Below are 24,691 nucleotides of genomic sequence, written 5' to 3' on the forward strand. Positions count from 1 at the left end.
CCCCCCTTTTCCTGAGGGGGGAGTTTTCAAACTACTAGACAGCTGATTTACTCTGTTCTAGTAGTTTATTACTCAATACGAGGCTGGTGTTCCCTAGGGAGCATCTTCCAATACCGACGGTGCCACCGGAAGCCCACAGTTTTTATTCTTCATGTTTAGAAATTAAGAAGTAGTCAATAGGAAAACTAAAAGAAGTACAGATTTTAAGTGGTGGAATAAAATTGTCAGCAAACATTACAACAATCTAATCTATTTTGGGGGGCTGTGCTTTTGAGCAACATGTAAGTGTAAAGGAGCCTACTAGTGCATGCTGGCTTGTTTGACAGGATTTAGCCTCCCTCCCCCACTTGATTTCCAGCTGGCTCTGGCTGTTTATATTTTAAAAGTAAGAAACAATATTGTAAAGTGAAGGAAAATATGTACAACCAAAGAAAGCAAGTCTAATACATCAAAACAAACATTGAACAATAATAAAGGCTCAACCTCTACCTTAGCTCCAGGCCTGGGAGTAAAGCCATATTTTCAAAGATCTTTTGAATAACTGCAAAGTGGGAATAGGAACTGTACCAATCTTTTGGGAGAAATGCTATTCCATAGTGTAAGCACCATAACAGTGAAGGTGTGCTTTGTATGTCTCAAATATGACATTATTTGATTGAATGGACCCACAAATGCCTATTCTGCCTGATCTTATTGAGTGAGCTGACACCATGGGAGATAGGTAGTCTCTCAAATTATGAAGCCATTGGTAACTTTATAGATGAATTGCAACTAGAGTCTAATTGGTAACACAGCCATCACTGTCAGGGCACAATCATCATGCTGCATTCTAGGGAAGCTCCATGTTCAGCACAATGCAGTAATCCATTTTGAATTGACTAGAACAGAGTGATTGAAGAGCCTCCCACTCTAGGAATGGGCACAGCTGGGTCTCTTGATAGACCTTTGCAAAGGCCCTTCTGGCCTTAGCTTCCATCTGTTCTTTGAGCAGAAGCTGAGAGTTCTCAATGATTCCCATATTGCATACCAGCTCAAATGGGGAAGTGCATTCCCATTTAAGACCAAACACAGTTTGCCATGATTGAGCCTGAGTCTGTTCCTTCCTATTTAGATTCGAACAACCTCCAGACATCTGCATTGACAAGATGGTGACAGGATCACATGATGGCTGAAGTTGAGATATACAATTGATTATCATCTGCAAACTGATGATTCTGGATGCCACACCAATAGATAGCCTCATCCAGCAGTTTCCTATAGATATTAAATGGGAAGGGGTAGAGCAACAAGACTTGTGGCATCCCACAAATGAGGGACACATCTCCCCATCAACATTGAATAGAATAGTCCCAGAGGAAAGAGATGAATCAACACAAGATAGTTTCCCCCATCTTCACAGCTGCTGCAGAAGGATACAATGAGATATGTTAGTAAAAGTCATTGAGAGTTCAAGAAGAATAAGAATGGATGCGTAATATCCCGTCTTGGCTCCACCAAAGATTATCAACAAATGCAAGCAGTACTGTTTCTGTGCTGCAATCCATCCTGAAACCCCCTGAAACAAGTCTAGATAATTTACTTCCTTTGCAACTAATGTCTAACCATTTTAACAACCTTACCTTAAAGGAAAGATTGGAGATTGGATGATAGATGTCTAAATTGTTGAGTCTATTGATGGTTTTTGTGGGAAAGGATATGTTGCAGTCTCCTTCAGAGCGGAAGGAACTACCTCCTTTCCTCAACATCATTCTATGGATGCAACTATAGGTTACCTTCTGGGCAAAAAGGATCTGAATTCAAGAGACAAATGGCTGGAGCACCTGATCCATTTCATTGGGAATCACAGATTCCAATTCATTATAGATAATCTTATAAATCCATGCCCTAGGCATTTCAAATGGACCTGTCCAATCATTGAACAGATCTTATCAATCATATCTACCAGATAGTACGAATGTTCTCCATATTTCATACAGTGGCTCTGAAAATATTCCTGAGATCATCCCTGTCCAGCAAAGAAGAAATCGTCTTCAAAAAGACTGCCAGACAGCTGTCCATGAATGTGATAAAGGTGGAGAAATAGTGTTTTGCTGCTCTTATTATTACAAGGCAATCCTGAATGTGATATCTTACTTGTGTTGGGTTGGATTTACATGGGCAGAAGCCTGCTTTCTGTGTTACTAGAATAGCATATTTTCCAGGGCGCTGCTCTGGAGAGTCCAAAGAAGGGTTAAACACAGCCAATCTGCCCAGAACTGAATTGAAACTTTAAGCCACGCCTCTGGTGCTGACTCTCCTCAGATTTTTTCAATTCAGCTAGCCCAGTAGACGCGCTTTAAGATTTCTCCAGTTCTAAGATTGATTCCTTGGACTCTCCAGAGGAAGAATAATTTTTTAAAACAGCATATTTAAGGATTTTTAGAGCAGGCTGGTGAGTTTAAATTTAAGTTTTTTTTTTCCCTTTTTAATTGGGTTTTTCTCACCCTTTCGGCTCTCCTGGAGTCCGGGGCTTTGCTCTGGCTCCTAGAAGCCGCAGGCAGCTGTTGGGGGAAGTGTGTGGGTCGGAGTGCCGACGCCAGCGCTGTTGGGGCACCCCTACTGGGGGGCGATTCCCACTGGAAGCCCTCCGTTGCAATTTGTGCTTCTAGCAAGTCAAATTGCTGCGTGGGCTTCCAGGGCAGCCATTTTGGCTTCTTCCCTCTTTAAATTTGGCGCGCAGAGCTCCGGTGAGTTCCGGCCGCCATTTTGGATTGCGCAATCTTCCGGCTTTACTTTTAAAAGTTTTTTGCCGCAGCTGCCTGGTGCCTGGCTCTTTGCAGGAGCCGCGTGGAGTCAGACTTGCCCGGTGTGACCGGCGACCTGGGCCCCAATCCAAGCAAGTGATAGCGGCGTGGGATCGTGGCCTGCTGGGTCGCCTCCTTTACTCTCCTGCAGGCGCTGGGAGCGAATTCTGCTCGCGCCTAAAAAATTCCAAGCTACTTCAGGCCTTGCAGTTTCTCTGTCTCCTCAGGAGCATCGTGCTGCGGTGGGCTTTCTGGAGGTGGTGAGTGGTGGTTTTCCCATCCCCCTACTGTCCCAACCAGTGATTGTTACCATGGCAGATCAGGCCCCTGAGACTTCTGAGGGTGTCTCTTCCAGAGCCCCTGTAAGACACGCCGGGAAAGCTGCCAGGGAGGCCATTAGAGGGAATAAGCCTTACTCTAGGCATGGCCCCAAGCAGGGCTCAGGCCTAGACAAAGATGCATTAAGGCGACAGAAGGCCTTAGAAAAACAGGTTTCCAAAGCCCAACAGCAGGCCCAATCTTCCCTTTCGGTGTCTCCTGGGGAGCCCTCCAGGGAAATTCCTCCAGCCCAGGGAGACCCCATTTCTGATAGTGAAGAGGAAGGGGATTCCTTGGCCATGGCAACTTCTCCAGGCCATTCCATGGCTGATCAGGCTGATCTCTTTGCCTGTCCCTCTGATATGGAGGAGGGACCAGCTCCAATGGGGCCCTTAGCCCCTCAACAGCCGATCCCCGGGCCCACTCAACGGGTTCGCCCCATTGAGGACCAAGGGCCTAACCTATCCACTGAAATGCAGGAAATAATTAACAGGGCCATTTCCCAGGGCATTGAGGCAGGGATGCGAAAAGGTGGCAAGCGCACTCGTAAGACCCACCATTTGCAACCCCAGGAGGATTCCAGAGAGATGACTCCTAGCCTTCCACCTCCGTCCCTGCATTCTTCAGTGGCCTCTGATGAGTCAGACTGGGAGGAAGAAGAGGATTTTCTTCCTAGGCAGGAAGCTGAATTCTCTGGGGATGAGGCAAGCCCCGCCAAAAAGCTGGCCTTTTCAGGCTTATTTAATTTGGATAATTTCAAAACCATTTTAGATAAGGCTAAGATCTCAACTCACATGGGGTCCACCCCCCCAGCTCAGGTGGTTGTAGACCCTGATGATCTATCTGGGGATCTCTTTGAGGAACCCATTTCGGTCCAGGAAATAGTTCCTGTACCCAAGATGTTCCTCAATTTAGTTCAAAGACAGTGGGCGCAGCCAGCTACCATGGCTACCCCCAGCAGCCATGACAAGAAGCTATATACGGTGGATGCCAGCCTGGAGGAGCTGCTCAAGCTCCCTCCTATCGATCCCCCTGTAGCGGCTCTTACCTCCTCTTCTGTGCTCCCTCCTGACCTGTTGGAGGGGCTCAAGGCTGAGGACAAGAGAAACGAAACTGCTTGTCACAAGACCCATCAGGCAGCTGCATGGGCCATTAAGTCCTCCGCTTCAGCCTCCTTTTTCTCCAGGGCGGCTCTCCTGTGGCTGAGGCAGTTGTTGAGGAAGATACCTGCCAAGGACGTTAAAGTCAGGCAGGATATCAATAAAATCATGGCAGCCACAGAGTACACTGCTGATGCCACTCTGAATGCTGCTAAGTTTGCCTCGCGTGCCCTAGCGTCTAATGTTACTTCCAGACGCCTCCTGTGGCTTAGGCACTGGAATGTGGATATGCGCTCCAAATGGAAGCTTGTTACTGCCCCCTTTAAAGGGGACAAGCTGTTTGGTGAGGTCCTTGATCCAGTCCTTGTGGAAAACAAGGACAAAAAGAAAGTGATGCCATCAGTCACCAAAAAGCCTGATCGTAAAGGTCCTGGCTCTTACAGGAGGCAGGCCTTTCGGAACAATGAGCCCTCCACCAGCTCCGCCCCCTATCATCGGGCGTATCCCCAGCAGGGTGAGCAGTCTCAGGACCGTCAGTCCTTTCGAGACAGAGGTCGCCAGCAGCCCTTCTCTTTTTTTTTTTGAAAAAAAGTTTTATTGGTTTTTTTAAAACATTTATAGGGAAAAGGGTAAATGGAATGGTTACAGATTTTGGCAGTAGCAAGTGTGACAGAGGCCCCCTCCCTCCAATCTCATAGGTTACATCCATATATCAAGCATTAATCCATAGTCATAAAAGATCAGCATATTAATTCTAGAAAAAAAATTTTTTTCAGTCAGCTTATATTGTTATAATATATAATCTAGATATAATTTCATTATTACTTTCGGTTTGTTTATAACATTGTGGCTTTCTTATTCATTTTTGTGATCTGAGCTTTCTTGGTATTGCCCCTTCTCCCCCTGCTGGCAGAGCTCCGGCCCCTCCCGTGTCCTGTGTGACCATTGTGGTATCTTCTGTTTTTTCTAGGTTCGCTTTGTTTTTTTCCATAAAGGCCTGTGCCTCTATGGGTGTGTTAATTCTAATTCTTTTCTCCTCCCAGAATATCAGCATACCTTCAGGCATCAACCATCTAAACCACACCCCCTTCTGGTATAATTTATTCGCCAATTGCGAATAATTTTTCCTTTTCTCCCTAATTTTTTTGGGAATCTGTTTTAGAATGGTTATCTCCCTATCATGGTATGTGAGTGTTTGCCCCCTTTGCGCACCCAGAATTTCATCTCTTGTGCTTTTCCTAAGGAATCTAATATGAACCTCCCTGGGCACATTGTGTGTTCTGGCATATACTGAGTTCACTCTATAAGCCAGATCTATCTCCCATTCCATCTGTTGTTTATCTTTGTGTATGTATTCAGCTAAAATATTGGTCATTATGTCCCTTATATTTTCCCCATCTGTTTCTATTACATTTTGGAATCTAAGATAGAAGGACATTCTCTCAAAATCTGTTTTCATTTGTTGGGTATCAAGTTCTTTGTTTCCCCTCTGCAAGGCCTCAACCCCCCCTCTCGCCTCCGCCACCCCACCCTCCACAACGTCCAGTCTCTGTGAGTTCTTATAGATTTGCACTTGATTTTCTTTGATTTCATCTTTCATTTCCCTTAGCTGTTTCTTAATTTCCTCTTGGCCCTGTAAAATTTGTTGGAGCATTTGTTGAAAGTCTATCTCTGTAGTCTTGGGTTGCATCAATTCTGTTATCTTTGACTGTGTGGCTGGGCTAGATGTTGCAGATGTTGGAGCAGAAGTAGCAAAACCAGGTTTTCCAGGAGGTGGTCTTTTTGGAGACATGGTTTGGAAAGCAAAGGAATCAATCACTGTAGAGACTGGGCATCCAGCAGCCCTTCTCCAAGCGGCCATTTCGGGGGGGCTCCAGCTCCCGACCCTTTAGGAGGTATAAATGACCATCACAGGTCAGCTCCCATAGGAGGGCGGTTGCAGTTGTTCCACGCCAAATGGGAGCAGACCACGTCGGACCAGTGGGTTCTTCAAACGGTCTGCATGGGTCTCACTTTAGAATTCTGGTCCCCCCCTCCCCGCCACTTCATCCGGTGTCCAGTTCCCTCAGGGTTAGTCAAAAGATCCCTCATGGAACAGGAGATAAGGCACCTCAAGGAGATCAGGGCCATAGAACCTGTCCCAGCAGGCCAGGAAGGAAGAGGGTTTTACTCCATCCTGTTTCTGGTCCCCAAAAACTCAGGAGGGTGGAGGGGGATATTAGATCTAAAGAGGTTCAATCACCACGTGACATATCGCAGGTTCAAGATGCAGTCCCTCCAGTCCATCTTGGGGTGCATCAGGCCAGGCGATATACTAACGTCCATAGACCTCAAAGAGGCCTACCTCCACATCCCTATCCGCAAAGCCCACCGCAAGTTCCTGAGGTTCTCTTACGTGGGCCTCCATTACCAGTACCGGGCAATGCCATTCGGCCTGTCATCGGCGCCCAGGACATTCACAAAGGTTCTTGCAGCCGTGGCGGCTTTTCTACGGTCACGTCCGGTCAGACTCCACTGTTACCTAGACGATGTTCTCATTCTGTCATCATCGCATCAACAAGCTGTCAGCGACCTAGAACACACCATGCAGGCGCTCCGGGACCACGGGTTCACCATCAACCTGGAAAAAAGTCATCTCGTCCCCACGACCAGACTGAAGCATCTAGGGACTGTCATCGACACCACCTCGTGCACGGTATCCCTGTCTCCGGAAAGGGTGGCCAGCCTTCGGGAGATGGTCGTTCAGGTGCAGCAGTCACGTCTAGTCAAGGTGGTTCAGCTCTCACAGCTCCTCGGCAAGATGATCTCGTGCCTGTCAATCGTGCCTTGGGCGAGACTTCACTCCCATCCCCTTCAGTGGCTCCTGCTCCCATATCAAAGAACAAACGAAAGCAGCTCAACAAGACTGATTCCAGTTCCAGCAGAGGTACGTCGCTCTCTAAAGTGGTGGTTGTCTCCGGCCCTGTTAAAGGGGTCGCCATTCAAGGAGCCAGTCAGGCTCACCATCACAACGGATGCCAGCCTGTTCGGTTGGGGGGCCCACTGCCACAACCAGCTCGCACAGGGCAGGTGGTCCCCTTCCGAAGCCGCTCACAGCATCAACTGGCTGGAGCTGAGGGCAGTCAGGCTTGCGCTGAAGCGCTTCCAGAGCACCGTTCAGGGCCACCACGTGCGCATCATGACAGACAATGTCGCCACCAAGGCGCACATCAATCGACGGGGGAACGTGCTCCAGATCCCTGATGAAGGAGGCGGAGCTCTTGGGTCGATGGGCGGAGAGGTATCTCCTTTCTCTTCAGGCGGAGCACATCTCGGGCACGAGCAACACCCAGGCGGACTGGCTGAGCAGATCCACAGTCGACCACTCGGAGTGGCGTCTACATCCGCTGCTGTTCCAGCAACTGTCCCAGAGGTTCGGCCTCCCGCTGGTGGACCTGTTTGCCACCGCGGCCAACGCGCATCTTCCGCGGTTCTTCACAAGGTTCCACGACCCGAGGGCGGAAGGAGTCAATGCGCTGCACGGCCCGTGGCCGAAAGGTCTGCTTTACGCTTTTTCCCCGCTACCTCTTCTTCCCAGAGTCATCAGGAAGATCCTAGCAGAGGAGGCAGAGGTGCTGCTGGTAGCACCGTACTGGCCCAGGAGAACCTGGTTTGCAGACTTGGTGAGTCTTTCGATCACACCACCGTGGCGGATTCCTCCACAGGACATCTCTCTCAGCCAGGGGGCCCTTCAACATCCAGAACCCCAGTGGCTGCAGCTGGCCGTCTGGCACTTGAGAGGGATCTCCTAAGCAGAGGCAAGTTGTCAGACAAGGTGATTGGCACCATCCAAGCGTCACGACGGCAGTCCACGACGCGCATCTACGACGCCACTTGGAAATCCTTCGCCAGCTGGTGCACGGCTCATGGTACGTCTGCGCCCCTTGCTTCGGTTCCTGTCATCCTGGACTTCCTGCAGGAAGGTTTGGACAAGGGCCTGGCACCTAACACCCTGAGGCGCCAGGCGGCAGCCCTGTCAACCATCCTCTCAGTTGAGGGCTACGCATCTCTTGGCCGGAATCCGACCATCCGCAGTTTCCTCAGGGGAGCGACCAACCTGAGACCCCCAGTGGTCCACAGATACCCATCTTGGGATCTCAATGTAGTGTTGCGGTCCCTCATCGGGCCCCCGTTTGAGCCCATTAAGACGGCCAGTCTCAGACACCTCACATTCAAGACGGTTTTTCTGGTCGCTATCACGTCTGCTCGTCACATATCGGAACTGGCTGCCTTGTCAGTCAGAGAGGACTTGTGTCTCAATCGTAACGACAGAGTAATCCTGAGGCTGGACCCTTCCTTCATTCCGAAGGTCAATTCCTGGTTTCATCGGGCGCAGGAGGTGGTCCTTCCGGATTTTTGTCCACATCCTCGGCACCCGAGGGAAAAGCGCTGGCACATGCTGGATGTGCGCAGGACTATTCGCAGATACATCAAGCGCACGGCCAGTTTTCGGAAATCCGAATCTCTATTCGTCTCCTTTCAACCAGCTTCTCAAGGCAAGAAGGTCTCTTCATCTACCATCGGCGGATGGCTGCGAGCCTGCATTGCGCTTGCCCACGTTTTACAGTCCGTTCCTGTGCCTCGCAATATCACAGCACATTCGACTAGAAGCGCCGCCACCACAGCTGCCTGGTCTACACAGGCACCGATTGAAGAGATCTGCAAGGCGGCCACCTGGACTTCTCTGTCTCCATTTGTCCGAAATTACAAACTGGACAGTTTTGCATCGGCGGAAGGGGCCTTTGGGAGGCGTGTTCTTCAGGGCATCCATACCAGCGGAGCGACCCTGATGGCTGAGCCTTCCCGCCCTAGTGACAGTTAGCTTGGGCATGTCCCTTCTTTGGACTCTCCAGAGCAGCGCCCTGGAAAATGACCATTGTCTTACCTGAAGGGTCCTTTTCAGGGCGCTGCAACGGAGAGTCCACCCCGCCCTGGGGTCTATTCTCCGCTGGTGTTTGTGAAGTCACAGTGTTGTTTGTTGTTTCTGTTATTGTTGTTGGACTATTTTTGACTTGTTCCATATTAGACTTCCAGTTGAAGTTTCAGCGCGCAACTGTTCCACGTCTTCATTGAATAAATCTGAGGAGAGTCGGCACCAGAGGCGTGGCTTAAAGTTTCAATTCAGTTCTGGGCAGATTGGCTGTGTTTAACCCTTCTTTGGACTCTCAGTTGCAGCGCCCTGAAAAGGACCCTTCAGGTAAGACAATGGTCATTCTATTCTGGCTATTCTTACTTATTTTAAGTCTTCATAGCATCTTTTCTCCAGTGACTTGGGAATACATGCACAGCGTAGGCTGAGAAAGAGCTTCGGTGGTCAGGATGACACTAATTTGTTTTTCCACTGCACAATGCAACTTCCTGTCATTAAGGCATTGAAAACTGGCTGGAGTTGAGCTCTTAATTTAACTAAAGAAGTTGAAATGCTGCTTTTTCCAGAGAATTAATAAAATGAAGAAGTACAAAGAAGCAAGGAGACTGTCCCTAGTCACAGATCAATAGCTGTCTTTCCATTTGAAAAACTATTGGGCAGATAGTTGAATCAAGGTCTGTCTGCTTTAGATCCTGTTTGTGAGGTGGAAGTTAATGTAATGCGTAAAACTCAGACTATGTGAAATTGTTATAGAAGGACCTCTGTAGAGAAGATTTTTCCCCTTGCCATCAAATAATCACAGTCAACTATTATAATGGCTCGTGTGATCTGCTGTCGGTGGGGTGGGGGGGGGTTATTTTATTATATTATACTACATTAATTTATTTGATTCTTTTTATTAGTTTTATTGTTTTAAATGTGATTTTTATACTCTGTAAGCCACCTTGAGTCACCACAGGCTAATAGGCGGCAATCTAAATTCAACAAATAAATAAATAAATATGTGAAAGTGGAATCCTAGAATCATAGTTCCCAGGCAAGTTTTGTCTCAGAAGAAATTAAGCAGCAGCTAAAATATCTTTATTTAGAAAAGCATTTTGGATTCTTTAAAAAACCCTCCAAACATGGAGAAAAAAAATTGCTACTGGAATTCTTTCTCATTGACTGCCCATTTCTGGGCCATAAGCATCTAGTTTAGAGCGTGGGAATCTGCAGTGGCTGATAAAAAAATCCACTGCATTTAGATGGGGCAGGCATCAAGGTCATTGAAGAATACTGTGCAGATTAAAGTGCCATATATGCATTTCTAGGGGTGAAAGAACTGTGGTCTTGCTTATTCTTTAGTCTTCAGAGTGGATGACTTAGAGAGGCTGGTGTTCCGAGAAGGAAAAAAAAGGGAAAAGCTATAATATAACCTGAAAACAAAGTGCAGAGTGCATGCTATTTGCTGGGGGGAAAAATGAAAGAAAAGAATTGGATACCAGGCATGCATATCCCATTTATTTCTTGATCCTGTCTTTGACTTCATCTCCTGGAGCTAAAAGTTGATGTGACAAATCAACTCACAGTTCACTTTTGCTAGTGACAACCTTGCATTGTGATGGGCTATAAAAACAAAGTGCAAGTGAACAGTGACAATATTATTTAGCCAAACATACAAGGGTTCTCCCTGGTTGTTTTTCTCTGGATATAAATGGAAGTCTTGCATGAAGGGTTGCCATGACATTACTAGGGGAATCTCAGAATGATTTTTTGAAGTCCAACGAACTGGCTGTGATGGATTGTGCTACAATGCATCTTCTATGAGGTCTGAGGCCTAAGTCAAGGGTCCCCAAACTTGGCAACGTTAAGACTTGTGGACTTCAACTCCTAGAATTCATACTTTGCTGGCTGGAGAATTCTAGGAGTTGAAGTCCACAAGTCTTAACGTTGCCAAGTCTGACAACCTCTGGCCTAGGTGATTCTTCTATTGCTTTTGTTCATGGGGAGGGAGGAAGTCTGCTAAAGTTGTCTGCTCGGAAACCAAGGTGGGCTATATCGTCTGCACAGCTGCCTTACTAGTAGACACTGACAGGTGAATTTTTCTATAATAACATACAGCTGTATAGGGAAAAACCTTCTTGTAGATTCCTGTCAATTGAGCGTCCTGGGAAGTCTTAAATTTGGCTGTGACAGGCCAAAAAATTGCCTGGATCCCACCTTGACTTGGATACTTCACTTTCTAAGGTAGAGATTTTGGAGTGGGGTGTTAGTACCCTTAAAAAAGAGCTGGATGGGAGGGAGGCAGGGAAGGAAGGAAGGTAGGAAGACTTTTAAACATGCCGTATACCTCTCTCTCTCACCTGCCTGCCAAAATACCTAGTGATAAAATACTTGTTGAATATAGGAAGAGAAGTAAACTTTTCTCCTCCTTTGCCTCCTCTTAGATGTTTCTTTGCTAGTTGAAAGTTCCTTTATGTAGTTGTTCAGTCATTGCCTTGCAAATTTCTCTCTTTTTAACCATCAGCCTAACAGTTCCCAGAACTGCCTATTAACACTATGTTAATCCTTTGGTTCTAAAACTAGACTTAGTGAAATAGGTAATTTAGCATCCTGGAAATGCGCTGCATGAGAAATTAAATTTCTGTTCTTTAGGCTAGAAAGAAGATTATGGATAGTGGTGAAAAGACGGACAGGAAAGCTAAGTGGTCCTGGAGGATGATAGCATTCATTTAAATTAACAGATTAAATTGGTACCAAATATGTGCTTAATTCAAACATTGCACTAAGACTTGTTCTGAGCTTTCATGTATCAAAACTTACTTACCAGTTTTATTTAGTATTATATGTATTGCAGCCTGTTTGGGAAACTAGAGAGCCTTTTTTTTTAGTAAGTGCAATTTTTGTAAGATATTGAAGTGAGATTCTTCTGAACTTGACATCTTAAAAGGATAAGCTATACCCTGTAAGAGGACATCTATATTTAGTGTGCATGTAAGAACAATTGCAGGGAGCATAAAAGAAGTCAAGATGGCAGCCGTGCCCACATCTGAGGTTCTACCTTTTTTATGTGGTTGCTTTTTACATCCCTATAAAAAAGGGGGATAAATAAGTAAATAAGAGCGTGGCAAGTACCAGTGGTTATGTTGACAGATACATTACTGCCTTTTATAGCCACCCTGAAGACCCAACATACATGACTTAATCTGTCTAAAATTTAATGGGAGATGCACAGCTCTTTTCCTTTTTTAATTATAATACTCCAGCATGTGAAAGAGGAACATACCTGGTTCCTTTGCTTTAAAAGGCCAAGCATTGGTCTTTTTTTTTTCCTTTTAGATGAAAAATTCTGTTTCTTATTTGCAGTTGTAGCTTAGCCAAAGAAATGTTTGTTTCTCTTGAGGGGAATAATGTTCTGTTGATGAAAGGGTGTTATGTAGCCTTGATCAAAACATTCATGTTGGAGAGCAACGTTTATAAATACCTGATGTTTTTATTTTCAGGAAAGCTCATGCAGATTTATGAGAGTTTAATAGTGAAGTAATTGGGAATTAATAATTCAGATTTGAAGATTATTATCAATTTATTTTTAGAGGACATACTGGTTGGTTCATTCTTGATATCATTTTATTAAAAACATAAGATTTTGGCTGGGAATTTGATAAAAAACAGAATGCACAAGTGCCTTAATGCAGAAAGGCTGAATAGAAATTATGGAGATACTCATAATTCTTAGGTTCTGTAGAAGCATTGCAATTCATTCTCAGAAAATCTTAAGAATCCATTTCAAGGCACAATAACTTCTAAGCTTTCTTTCTGTGGGAGTTGTGATGGCTTATATAGCTTTTCTTTTTCACAGTTGGTAAAAATTATATCCGGTAGGAGGAGAACCAATACTGGTGTTATTTTTGATACGATGAAGGAGGCTGTGTGGAGCAAAAAACAATATTAAATAATTTTATCTAATTCTAACTCTCCACTCCTGCCAAATTTATATTTTGTATGAAATTCCATTTTAACACCCTTGTCTTCAGGAGCCTTGCTATGGACTGTTTGATATAATTTGTACGTTCTCATTTCTTGTGTGAAAAGAAGGACCTTAAAAACAATTTGTTTCTTGTAGTCTATTTTACCCAGCAGCATCCTTTATCTTATAGATATTATATAGCAAAAACAGTTGTTTGAGAAAGGTACAAATTTTAAGAAATCCATTGTAACTATGGAAGAATAAAATGTAGCAAAAGATTATACAAAAATATCATCTTTACATAGGATCAGGCCAAATAGGAAGTCTTAGCATGAAAAACATTATAATCTTAGCAACATCTACTATTAAAATTATTTAATTTTAAAATGTTTATGGAGATTCTCAGTCATCCAGGTCATGGTTGTCCCAAAAGTGCTTCCCACCCACCCCAAAGGCAACTAGGCTTTTTTTTTCCCTTGAGGACATTTCGCTTCTCATCCAAGAAGCTTCTTCAGCTTTAATTTTAAAATATCATCTTAAAACTGAACAATTCTGATTTGGAATGAGCTCAATCGTTGTCTTATTCCATATTTTTTTAAAGTATAATTCTTGGGGGGGGGATCAATAGTTTCAGTTTGCTTTTTGGTGCAGTTACTATTGGAGAAAGTACAAGTAGAGTGAAAATATTGCTTTTATCTTTAGCTTGGTCACTTTCATGATCTCTGTACAATGGGGATTGCAATTCAGCCACAAAACAAACTCATCTTGTTGCATAGGTCAAGATATCATCCCAACTCTCATTTGCATTCCAAGTTTTGAAGCTGTTCCATCTGTCATGATTCCCACTTTTGCCAAATATTTGGCTCCATCTGTTAATGACATCTGGTTCCACCTGCCATTAGCTGCCATGCTAACGCTGTTAGACATCTGCCACCACTGACTGCCATTACATCTGCCATTAGTGACTGACCTCATCTGCGACTAGTAGAGACCCATTTGAGTAAAGCTTAATGGCTCTCTCTAAATACTGGTCTTGGTGCGGGGCAGTGATTACATCTGAGTTGAATACATAGAGCCTGCCAACATTCGTGACTCCCTCTCTTTTTTCTCTCTGAAGTCATTTGTTCCCTATTGTGCCCCAGTCTTCCTAATCATATCCCTCACAAGTGGGTGGTGGAATTCCACATGGTGAATTTACTAGATCTTTTAATTAGAATGGAGAGGGTCTTTTTTTGCTCCCACTTCCCCTGATTGCTTCAGGAAAATTCAGCTGGCTGCATTTCTTTAGGTAGTGGGGAGGCTCTTTCTCAGGTTTCCACTTAATGTTCTAGGCTGCATCTGAGAAGAGTGTGCAGTTTGTAATTGTTGATGGGTTGCATCTCGGTGGATTACGTAATTGCAATCAGTTAATTTATTACCCCTGCTGTATGCGTTAGTATTTCTTCTGTACAATATGGTGAAAGGAAAGTGATGAATCCATTTTGAGCTCTTTGCCCTTTTTATAAACAGACAGGCTGCTTTTTCATTGTCATCCAGTCTATGAACACTATAAATTACTTACATGACACTTGGAATTTGCAGAGCATTTAATAATGTTTTATCAATACCCTCACAACCCCATCAAATGGACTGTTCTCATTTTACAGAAACAAAAATGCTCTTATCTAAGCCCCTAGCATGTTGATTGTAGAAAGGGAAATGAGAAGCTAGGAAGAAGTACAAAATAACCCAACAAATGTAAGAATTTAAGAAGCTTCCCAGCTTCATTCCTGGTCATAAGCCCGGAAGTTTTCAAGACCCCCCCCCCCAAAAAAAAGCCTATTTGTCTACTTTCCTTTTCTTCCTTCATAACCTTTTAAAGAACCTAGGGAGGAAATGAAAAGGGCCACCTTTCATTCAAGAAGATATGTAAAGGTCTGGATTTTGTTGCCTTTTCCTTGAGTGTTTTGGCATTTCTACTACCAACTAGACTGCTAATATTTTAGCTAATGATGCTAAATCATGCTGGAGTTTGGTACAGCGATGAAGACACCAGGCCAGAAACTGAGAAACACTGAGTTTTAGTCCTGCAAAGGCAGCTGGGCGACTCAGCCCTAGGAAGGAGACAGTGGGCAAACCACTTCTGAAATCTTGCCAATAAAACTTCTGGAACTACTCTAGACAGTCCTCAAGACTCAAAAACTGACTTGAAGGCATGTGCACATACACACAAGCATGCGCGCGTGCACACGCACGCACACACACACACACACTGATGCTAAGGTTGCCAAACATTCATACTCTCAACTTCAAATCCATATTTTGATACCTAGGATTACGTAATGGCCACAATGGCGTTTTGTATGTGTTTATTTCAAATTTTGACTGAGGGAGGAAGGAGGGAGGAAACAGCTGGAGCTGAAGATAGAATAAAATGAAATGTAGAGAAAAATGGATAACAAAGGAAGAGATGGGGAAGAAGGCAGCCAAGGGAGATCAGAATATGAATGAGCGTGAACAGGGATGGTGAGAGAGAGGGTGTGATATTTCTGACCCTGCATTTCGGGCATGTGATTTACGGAACTTTTAAGAAAATGGGATGCTCAGGCTGAAAGAAACCTCCACCCTATCTGCTGTAGAATATATTAATATCAGCCGTATAATTAAGTTAAAATTGTGTCTTTCTCATGCAGGATCAACATACTATGACAATGTCCGGCCCCTTGCCTATCCAGATTCAGATGCTGTTCTTATCTGTTTTGACATTAGCCGTCCTGAAACGCTGGACAGTGTCCTTAAAAAGGTGAGATTGCTAAAAGTGCTACCAAAGGGGAATATGAAGATATGATGGTAAAGCTAAGAAGAGCTTCTTTTATTTTTGGAAAATAGGTTTGTCTATTGCCTAATGAGAAAAAGGAGATTTCCTTCAAAATCGCAATTGTATCACTATCGTTTAAAAATAGTCTATTGCTAGAAATGCTAAACATCTGATTAATTATGAAAAATTGAAATATTGCAAAATTACCAACGTGTCTACAGAAATATGAATAGAAAAAATGCTGTTAGAAAAATAGCACTGATAAATCCACTTAATGAGGATTGCCATAAACTCTTTATTTGTGATAGATAGATGATAGATGATAGATAGATAGATAGATAGATAGATAGATAGATAGATAGATAGATAGATAGATAGATGATAGATAGATAGATATAGATAGATGATAGATAGATAGATAGATATAGATAGATGATAGATGATAGATAGATAGATAGATAGATAGATAGATGATAGATAGATAGATAGATAGATAGATGATAGATAGATGATAGATAGATGATAGATAGATAGATAGATAGATAATAGATAGATAGATAGATAGATAGATAGATAGATGATAGATAGATAGATAGATAGATAGATGATAGATGATAGATAGATAGATGATAGATAGATAGATAGATAGATGATAGATAGATAGATAGATAAATGATAGATGATAGATAGATAGATAGATAGATAGATAGATAGATAGATAGATAGATAGATAGATAGATAGATAGATGATAGGTAGCCTCGAATCTCAATAAAGCAAAGCACAATAAAATGTCAGTATAGTTAAAAAAAAACCAAGGGAAACAGCATGTCTCTACCTCAAACCTTGTACTCTAATTTAGGAAAGCATCCTCAGTTTTTGCACATGTTGACAACTTTTATGTTTCTTGTGACCGGAATGATGATTCTCTACATCAGATACAGGTAGTCCTTATAGCCACTCATTTAGTGACCCTTACCAAAGTTACAACAACACTGAAAAAAAGTGACTTACAACTGGTCCTGACACAAGTAACACAGCATCCCCTTGGTCATAAGGGGATCAGAATTCTGGCACTTGGCATCAACGTGTATTTACAATGGTTGCAGTGTCCCAGGGCCATGTGATTGCCATTTGTGAACATCCCAACCATTTTCTGACAAACCAAGTCAATGGGGGAAGCCAGATCTTCTTGACTGCACCCTTCACTTAATGGCAATGATTTGCTTAAGAACAATGGTCATAACATTAGACACGACTCATTTAACAACAGCCTTGTTCAGCAATGGAAATTCTGGTCTCAGTTGTGGTCATATGTTGAGGACTATGTGTGTACAGAATCTCGCATCACAGAAATTGGTTATTAGTTGCATTCTGCTGCTGCTCTTGTACGAAGGTCTAATCATTAGTGTCTCCATTTTTGTGTTGGAAACATGGGTGTGGGATTAAGAAAAAGTGTGATATAGGCATGAGGTGGGATAATTGAGTCAATGGCCTTGCCTAGTTATATTAAATCATTTTTAATTTAATTCTTTATATTTTTCTCTCTTATAGTGGCAGGGAGAGACACAAGAATTCTGCCCTGGTGCCAAAATAGTTTTGGTGGGCTGCAAACTGGACATGCGCACAGACGTGAATACTTTACGGGAACTCTCCAAACAGCGCCTTATCCCTGTTACGCATGAGCAGGTGTTTATTTTGTCTGTAATTAAAGTATGGGTTAGCCTTGGTTAAGCCCTCGGTTTGTTGCCATGGGGGGAAGGGAGTGAATCTGTAGAGAACTGACACACATATCCCCGTCCACACATACGGCAGGATGTTTTGGACTTAACCTGGGCCAATTCTGATAGTAACCATGTAAGTTTGCTGATAAGATCAATTAGGCTGTCTCAAGAGATCAGATCATTTTTGTGGTGTCCCTACGGAACAACTTTTTATGAAAGAATTGTCAAGTATTGATTTTCCCCCTAGCTAAGTAGTAATAATACAGGTAGTCCTTGACCTACAACAGTTCATTTAGTGACTGTTCAAAGTTACAGTGGCACTGAATAACGTGACTTAACAGTTGCAACCTTGGCAACGTGACCCATGGTCATGTGATCAAAATTCAGATGTTTGGCACCTGGTTCACATTTATGATAGTCACAGTGTCCCTGGGGTCATGGGATCACCTTTTGCGACCTTCCGACAAGCAAAGTCAATGAGGAAGCCAGATTCATTTAACAACAGGGTTACTAACTTATCAAGTTCAGTGATTCACTTAACAACTGGTAAGAAGTGTAATGGAGCAAAACTCAATAAATGTCTCACTTAACAAAATGTTGGGCTTAATGGCGGTCTTAAGTTGAGGACTACCTGTAATTTGGGCAGCCTAATCTTGCCTTAAAGCAGGGGTGTCCAAACTTGGGAACTTTAAGACTTGTGGACTTCAACTCCCAGAGCTGGGGAATTCTGGGAGTTGAATTCCACAAGTCTTAAAGTTCCCAAGTTTGGACACCCCTGCCTTAATGCATGGGTTTTAAATGATGCTGAGTTTACATCCATGTTTTATATTTTACAGTTCTAATTGGACTCCATATTTGGATTTGGATTTCTACTGCTTTAGTATTTCAGTACTTCCATTCTAATCGTGTCCCTCCCCCCCCCTTTTTTTTTTTCCTTTCCCTTTCTCTTTCCCTTCTCTATCTTGAGGGCCTTTTTAAACTTCTAAATATATAATTAAATATATTGAACTATGGTAAAGCTCAGAATGAGGCAAAACCCCTCAGTGTGGGAGCATGCAGGGTTGAGCCCCAGTACCATCTTTTAAAGAGACGCCAGGAGCTGCATTGGATCCCATCTCATGCTTATTTTGCTAAAGTAGGCATGAGGCCAAGGTGCATCAGCTATAGGTACCGTATTTTTTTGGAATTTAAGATGCACCTTTCACCCCCAAGAGTGTGGAAATTTTGGTGCGTCTTCCAAAGCCCTGCCCCCCACATCCCATTTTTGCGAAAAACGGCCAGGAGAAGGCAAAAACAGAAGCATTTTTGCCTTCCCCCAGCCCCCAGCAGCATTCTGCTGGGGGTTGGGGGCTTCAGCAGGGCTGGGGGAAGGCAAAAACACCTCTATTTTTGTGAAAAACGGTCCATTTTCTGCCTGTATATGCAAAAACGGGGGCATTTTTGCCTTCCCCCCAGTCCTACTGAAGCCTGCAGGATGCTCCTGGGGGCCGGGGAGGACAAAAACATTTTTTCTTACTTACCTCTTCAAAATCTTGGTATGTCTTATACACCGGTGCATCTTATAGTCCGAAGATTATGGTATATGTAGAGGAAAAGAACAAGTCCTTTTCTGTCTTAATGATTTACATACCTGTGTGCACTGTAACAGCATTTGGACAAACTATGCTAATGCCAAAATGATATGTGTGTGATTATATAATTGTGCAAATGCCATAATTATGTACAGGTAGTCCTTGATTTATGACCAAAACGGAGTCTCGAATAGCATTTATATTTGTAAGTTGTGCCAGTGTTAGGTAGGTCATCATATGACTATGCCAGTGATGGCGAACGTATGACACACGTGCCACAGGTGGCACGCGGAGCCATTTGTCAGGGCACGCGAGGCGCTACCCTGTCAGCTGGCCAGCGTGTATGTGCGTGCTGGCCAGCTGAGTTCACCCTTTTTTAAAGCCATTTATTGCCCTCCCCAGGCTCCAGAGGCTTTACAGGAGTCTGGGGAGGGCGAAAAGAGTCTCCCCCCACCACCCCCTGAGGCCCTCGGGAGGCTTCATGAGCTTCCCTGAAGTGCAAAAAAACAGTGCAAAAAAACGGACCTACGGGCAAACCGGAAGTTCGGGATCGGACTTCCGGTTTGCTCGGAGGGTCGTTTTGACTGCTCTGGAGGCTTCAGGGAAGCGTCCTGAAGGTCCCTCAAGCCTTCGGAGCGCTCAAAACGACCCTCCGAGCAAACCGGAAGTCACTTCTGGTTTGCTCAGAGGTTCATTTTGACTGCTCCGGAGGCTTCAGGGAAGTGTCCTGAAGGGCCCTGAAGCCTCCGGAGGGCTTCCAGGAGGTGGGGGAGGCGTTTTTGCCCTCCCCAGGCTCCTATAAAGCCTCTGGAGCTTGGGGAGGGCAAAAAAAGCATGCAAAAAAATGGGGTCGCACCTGTAGTGCTGCATGCGCACTGGGGGGGAGCGCATTGCATTATGGTGCGGCACACCCGCACATGACCCCACTGCACTCCCCCCACTTATGGCACGCAAGCCAAAATAGGTTCACCATCGCTGGACTATGCCCTATTTTACTACCTTTTTTTGCAATGGTTCTTAAGGGAATGCAGTGTTCATAAGGGAATGCTATGGTCATTAGATAAACCCATTGTCCTCAGTGGGTGTTTCTTGCCGGAAACCAGAAATAAAAACAAGTTTCTGACAAATAACGTTGTAAATCATGATCACATGATTGCAAGATGCTGTAAACAGCCATAAATGTGGGCCAGTTGCTAAGCGCCTAAAATGACTGCTAGGGGGTGGGGGGCAGCTGTCAGAACTTTGAAACCAGGCTGCCAGTATCTTTTTGGGGTCTGTGGACCAGCTGTCATTTGAGGACTGTATTTGCATATGACGTCTAACAATCTACCCGACCGTAGCTGACATTAGCTGTGATGCTTGCATAAAATCATGCTCTCCTTGGGCTTCCCCACAGATAACCATGTGCATGTATGTTCTTATACAACTTATACAATAGCAGAGTTGGAAGGGACCTTGGAGATGTTCTAGTCCAACTCCCTGCCTAGGCAGGAAACCCTATACCGTTCCAGACAAATGGCTATCCAACATCTTCTTAAAGACTTCCAGTGTTGGGGCATTCACAACTTCTGGAGGCAAGCTGTTCCACTGATTAATTGTTCTAACTGTCAGGAAGTTTCTCCTCAGTTCTAAGTTGCCTCTCTCCTTGATTAGTTTCCACCCATTGCTTCTTGTTCTACCCTCAGGTGCCTTGGAGAATAGTTTGACTCCCTCTTCTCTGTGGCCAACTCTGAGATATTGGAACACTGCTATCATGTTTCCCCTAGTCCTTCTTTCCATTAAACTAGACATACCGTTATTGCAACCGTTCTTCATATGTTTTAGCCTCCAGTCCCCTAATCATCTTTGTTGCTCTTCTCTGCACTCTTTCTAGAGTCTCTACATCTTTCCTACATCGTGACGACCAAAACTGAATGCAGTATTCCAAGTGTGGCCTTACCAAGGCATTATGAAGTGGTATTAACACTTCACATGATCTTGATTCTATCCCTCTGTTTATGCAGCCTAGAACTGTATTGGCTTTTTTGGCAGCTGATGCACACTACTGGCTCATATTTAAATGGTTGTCCACTAGGACTCCAAGATCCCTCTCACGGTAACTACTATTGAGGAAGCACCACCTATACTGTACCTGTGCATTTCATTTTTCTTTCCTAAATCTAGCACCTTACCTTTTCCCCACTGAATTTAATTTTATTAGATAGTGCCCAATGTTCAAGTTTGTCAAGATCCTTCTATATCTTAAGTCTGTCTTCTGGAGTGTTGGCTATTCCTGCCAGCTTGGTGACATCTGCAAATTTGATGAGTTCCTCATTTATTCCTTCCAAATCATTGATGAAGATGTTGAAGAGTACTGGGCCTAAAACAGAGCCTTGGGGTACTCCACTGCATACTTCCCTCCATGTAGATGCAGTTCCATTGAGAACTACATGTTGAGTGCGGTTGGTCAGCCAGTTACAAACCCATCTGGTGGTGATGCTGCCCAACCCACATTCTTCTACTTTATCTAGTAGTAGGTTATGATCTACCTTATCAAATGCCTTACTGAAGTCCAAGTAAATTATATCGACGGCATTCCTCTGGTCCACTAATTTTGACACTTTGTCAAAGAATGCAATAAGATTAGTCTGGCATGATCTGTTTTGGACAAACCCATGTTGGCTTTTGGCTACTCCTTTGTTTACTTCTAGGTGTTCGCTAATTCTCTGCTTGATTATCTTTTCCAGAATCTTTCCTGGTATTGAGGTCAGGCTGATAGGTTTATAGTTTCCTGGATCTATTATTTTTCCCTTTTTTGAAGTTGGGAACCACATCAGCTCTTTTCCAGTCCTCTGGCAGTTCCCCAGTGCTTCAGGATCTCTGAAAGATATAGTTCAGTGGTTCTGAGATTTCGTCTGCCAGTTCCTTCAGAACCCTGGGGTGTAATCCATCCGGTCTTGGTGATTTGAACTCGTCTAGGGTAGACAGGTGCTCACTTACCATTTTCTTCCCTATTTCAATTTGTGTTCCTAATCTGATTTTTGTTTTTGATAGGTTGGACTGTTTTATCCCTTTGTGTAAAGACAGATGCAAAAAATGAGTTACATAGTTCTGCTTTCTTCCTGTTGCTTGTCACTTTCTTGCCACTTTCTCCCAGCAATGGACCAATTGTTTCCTTAACCCTTTTCTTGTTTTTAACATGTTGGAAGAAGCTTTTTTTGTTATTTTTTACTTTTGTGGCAAGCCTTTCTTCATTGTGAGCCTTAGCTTTCCTTATTTCATCTTTACAGGCTCGGGCTATTTGCTGATATTCTGCCTTAGTTATGTCCCCCTCTTTCCACTTTTTATACTTAACTTTTTTGTCTTTCAATTTCTGATTGTTTTTTTCCCTTTCCTTTTATGCACATATACAAAATTGCTTTTCAGCAGTAAATAACTAACCTAAAGTAGCCTAAAGGAGTGATCCAAGCTGACACAAGCAGATGCACAGGCTAAAAACTACTAACAAGAAAAAGTACCCTTCCCAGCTTAATTTTAGATGAATTTTGTATTTGCCTGAGCTGGTTTGTTCCCTGAGTTTGTCTTGATGCCTTTTAAAGCCATACCGCAATCTGCCTTGTCCTGTCTATGCAGATGAGCAAAGCCCAGTGTGCATTCAAAAGCTCCCTGAAATAATTGATGCAAAAAGGAAAGAGGAGAAACAACAATCACACCCTGATATGAGCCCCAGCTGGGGCTAGAAGCTCCTTTGCTCTAAATCCACCAGCAGAATCTTCTGCTCCATATCCCAATTGCAACCTTCCAAAAGGGGAAGCTGGGCTAGCTTGCTTTTAACCTTTTTCCCCACCTTGGCATCCATAGGTCCTAGCATGTTTCGTGCCCTCCCTCTTTTAGACACAGTCCCTCTCGCTCCATTTTTAAAAGACACTCCTGCATCCTTTCCTTCCAGAAAAAGTACTAAAATTAATTAAAAGCTGTGATTTAAAAGAAGCATGTGGAGTAATGGTGTCTGGGGAAGTGATAGATACTTGCCAGAATGTGGGAGAGGAAAAGGGAGGTGGTTGCAATGTAATAAGCAATTACCAAACTAAGTTGGGGGGGGGGGTAGAAGAAAGCAAAAGGCTGTGGGTGAATTATGGCATAATGCAACAATGTGTTTTCCCCTTACAGGGCAGCATGCTGGCCCAGCAATTGGGTGCTGTGGCGTATGTAGAATGCTCCTCCAAGGTGTCAGAGAACAGTGTGCGAGATGTTTTCCATGTGACCACACTGGCCTCAATCAACCGGATGCATAAGCACCTCAAACGCAGCAACTCAAAGCGAGGACTGAAGCGGATTACGCAGATGCCCGGACGGACAGATTTATTGACTGATCCTGAGATCCGCAAAGACCGGGCCAAGAGCTGCTTGGTGATGTGAGGGTGGGCACAACTGCAGAGGGGCTGAAATATATTGCACTGCCTGTCCATATCACTTTGTGTAGTAACTGGGAATGGAAGCTCTTTGCATTGAGGGCCACATTGACCAGGATGTAGGTCAGAACAAACTAAGACCTGTCTGGAAGCTGAGTTGGGAGGGATCTGCCTGAAACTGCAAATGCTCAGCATAGTGCAAAAGCATCTAGATGACCCACGGTTGCACAAAACACGAAAAAATACTCAGGTAGTAGACATCTTCCAAAGAAAGGAACACTTCCCTGTAAGAAGCACTGGGGGCGATAAATACTTCAAATCTTCTTAAGGAGTTATTATTTCACAATTAGTTTCAAATGTGTAGATGTCCAGGTACCTCAAGTGTCTGGCACTTTGGTTGCTGTGGGGTGTGTCAGTCAGTCCATGCCCACAGCATGTGTGTACATGTATACATGTGCTCGTGCTTGAGGGCAGTCACGGAATACAAGAATTACAGAAGAGTCAGAGGAAATGGTGGTCATTTTAGATGAAAAATCGGATCAATTAGGATGGGAGGAGGGGGAAAGGGCTGAAAGTCTTCAGAAACTAAATAGCTCCCAGGTTACTTGACACTTTGGAGTAACTGCAAGTCATTTTGTCCCAAAAAGTGCTTTTTCAAAAGGCAGATGGGTTTTCTTGTTTTTCCTTGAAGATGTTTCACTCCTGATCCAAGAAGCGTCTTCAGTTCTGACTGAATGGTGGAGAATGGAAGGATTTATATTCATATTCCTGGCAGTCATCATGACACAAGAATGTTGTGCCATGAGGACTGCAGTCATTCTCCACCATTCAGTCAGAACTGAATAAGCTGTTTGGATGAGATTTGAAACATCTTCAAAGAAAAAACAAAGAAAGTCCAGTTGCCTTTTCAAAAAGCATCTTCGAGACCACCATGACTTGGAGAACTCCATAAACATTCAATAGGTCACCTCACTACTTGGCAAATTTCTGAAAGAGATCGCCACCAGAGATAATTGGCAAGAAAGTAGTTCTTTTGGAAGATATGGTTTTCATTATTTCTACCAAGGGTAGAAGCTGGAAAGCTCAAAAATTGTGTCCACCGGAGCCTTTGTTTCCAATAACAGCTGCTGTGATCTTGTCCTGTATGATACCTA

At 43.9% G+C, this 24,691-nt stretch overlaps 1 protein-coding gene across 1 annotated transcript in view; it reads left to right on the forward strand.

Annotated features, from left to right (window-relative positions):
* RND2 (Rho family GTPase 2) overlaps positions 1-23,595 on the forward strand; it is a 41,088-nt gene extending 17,493 nt beyond the window's left edge. Inside the window, exons 3-5 of the mRNA XM_081971032.1 lie at positions 15,729-15,838; positions 17,406-17,540; positions 23,296-23,595. Coding sequence (XP_081827158.1) covers positions 15,729-15,838; positions 17,406-17,540; positions 23,296-23,544 — 494 coding nt within the window. The 3' untranslated portion in view covers positions 23,545-23,595. The remainder of the gene's footprint in view (positions 1-15,728; positions 15,839-17,405; positions 17,541-23,295) is intronic.
* Positions 23,596-24,691: the final 1,096 nt, after the last annotated feature.

This window comes from Natrix helvetica (assembly GCF_964273705.1).
Source record: "Natrix helvetica genome assembly, chromosome: Z".
Lineage (NCBI taxonomy): Eukaryota > Metazoa > Chordata > Lepidosauria > Squamata > Natricidae > Natrix > Natrix helvetica.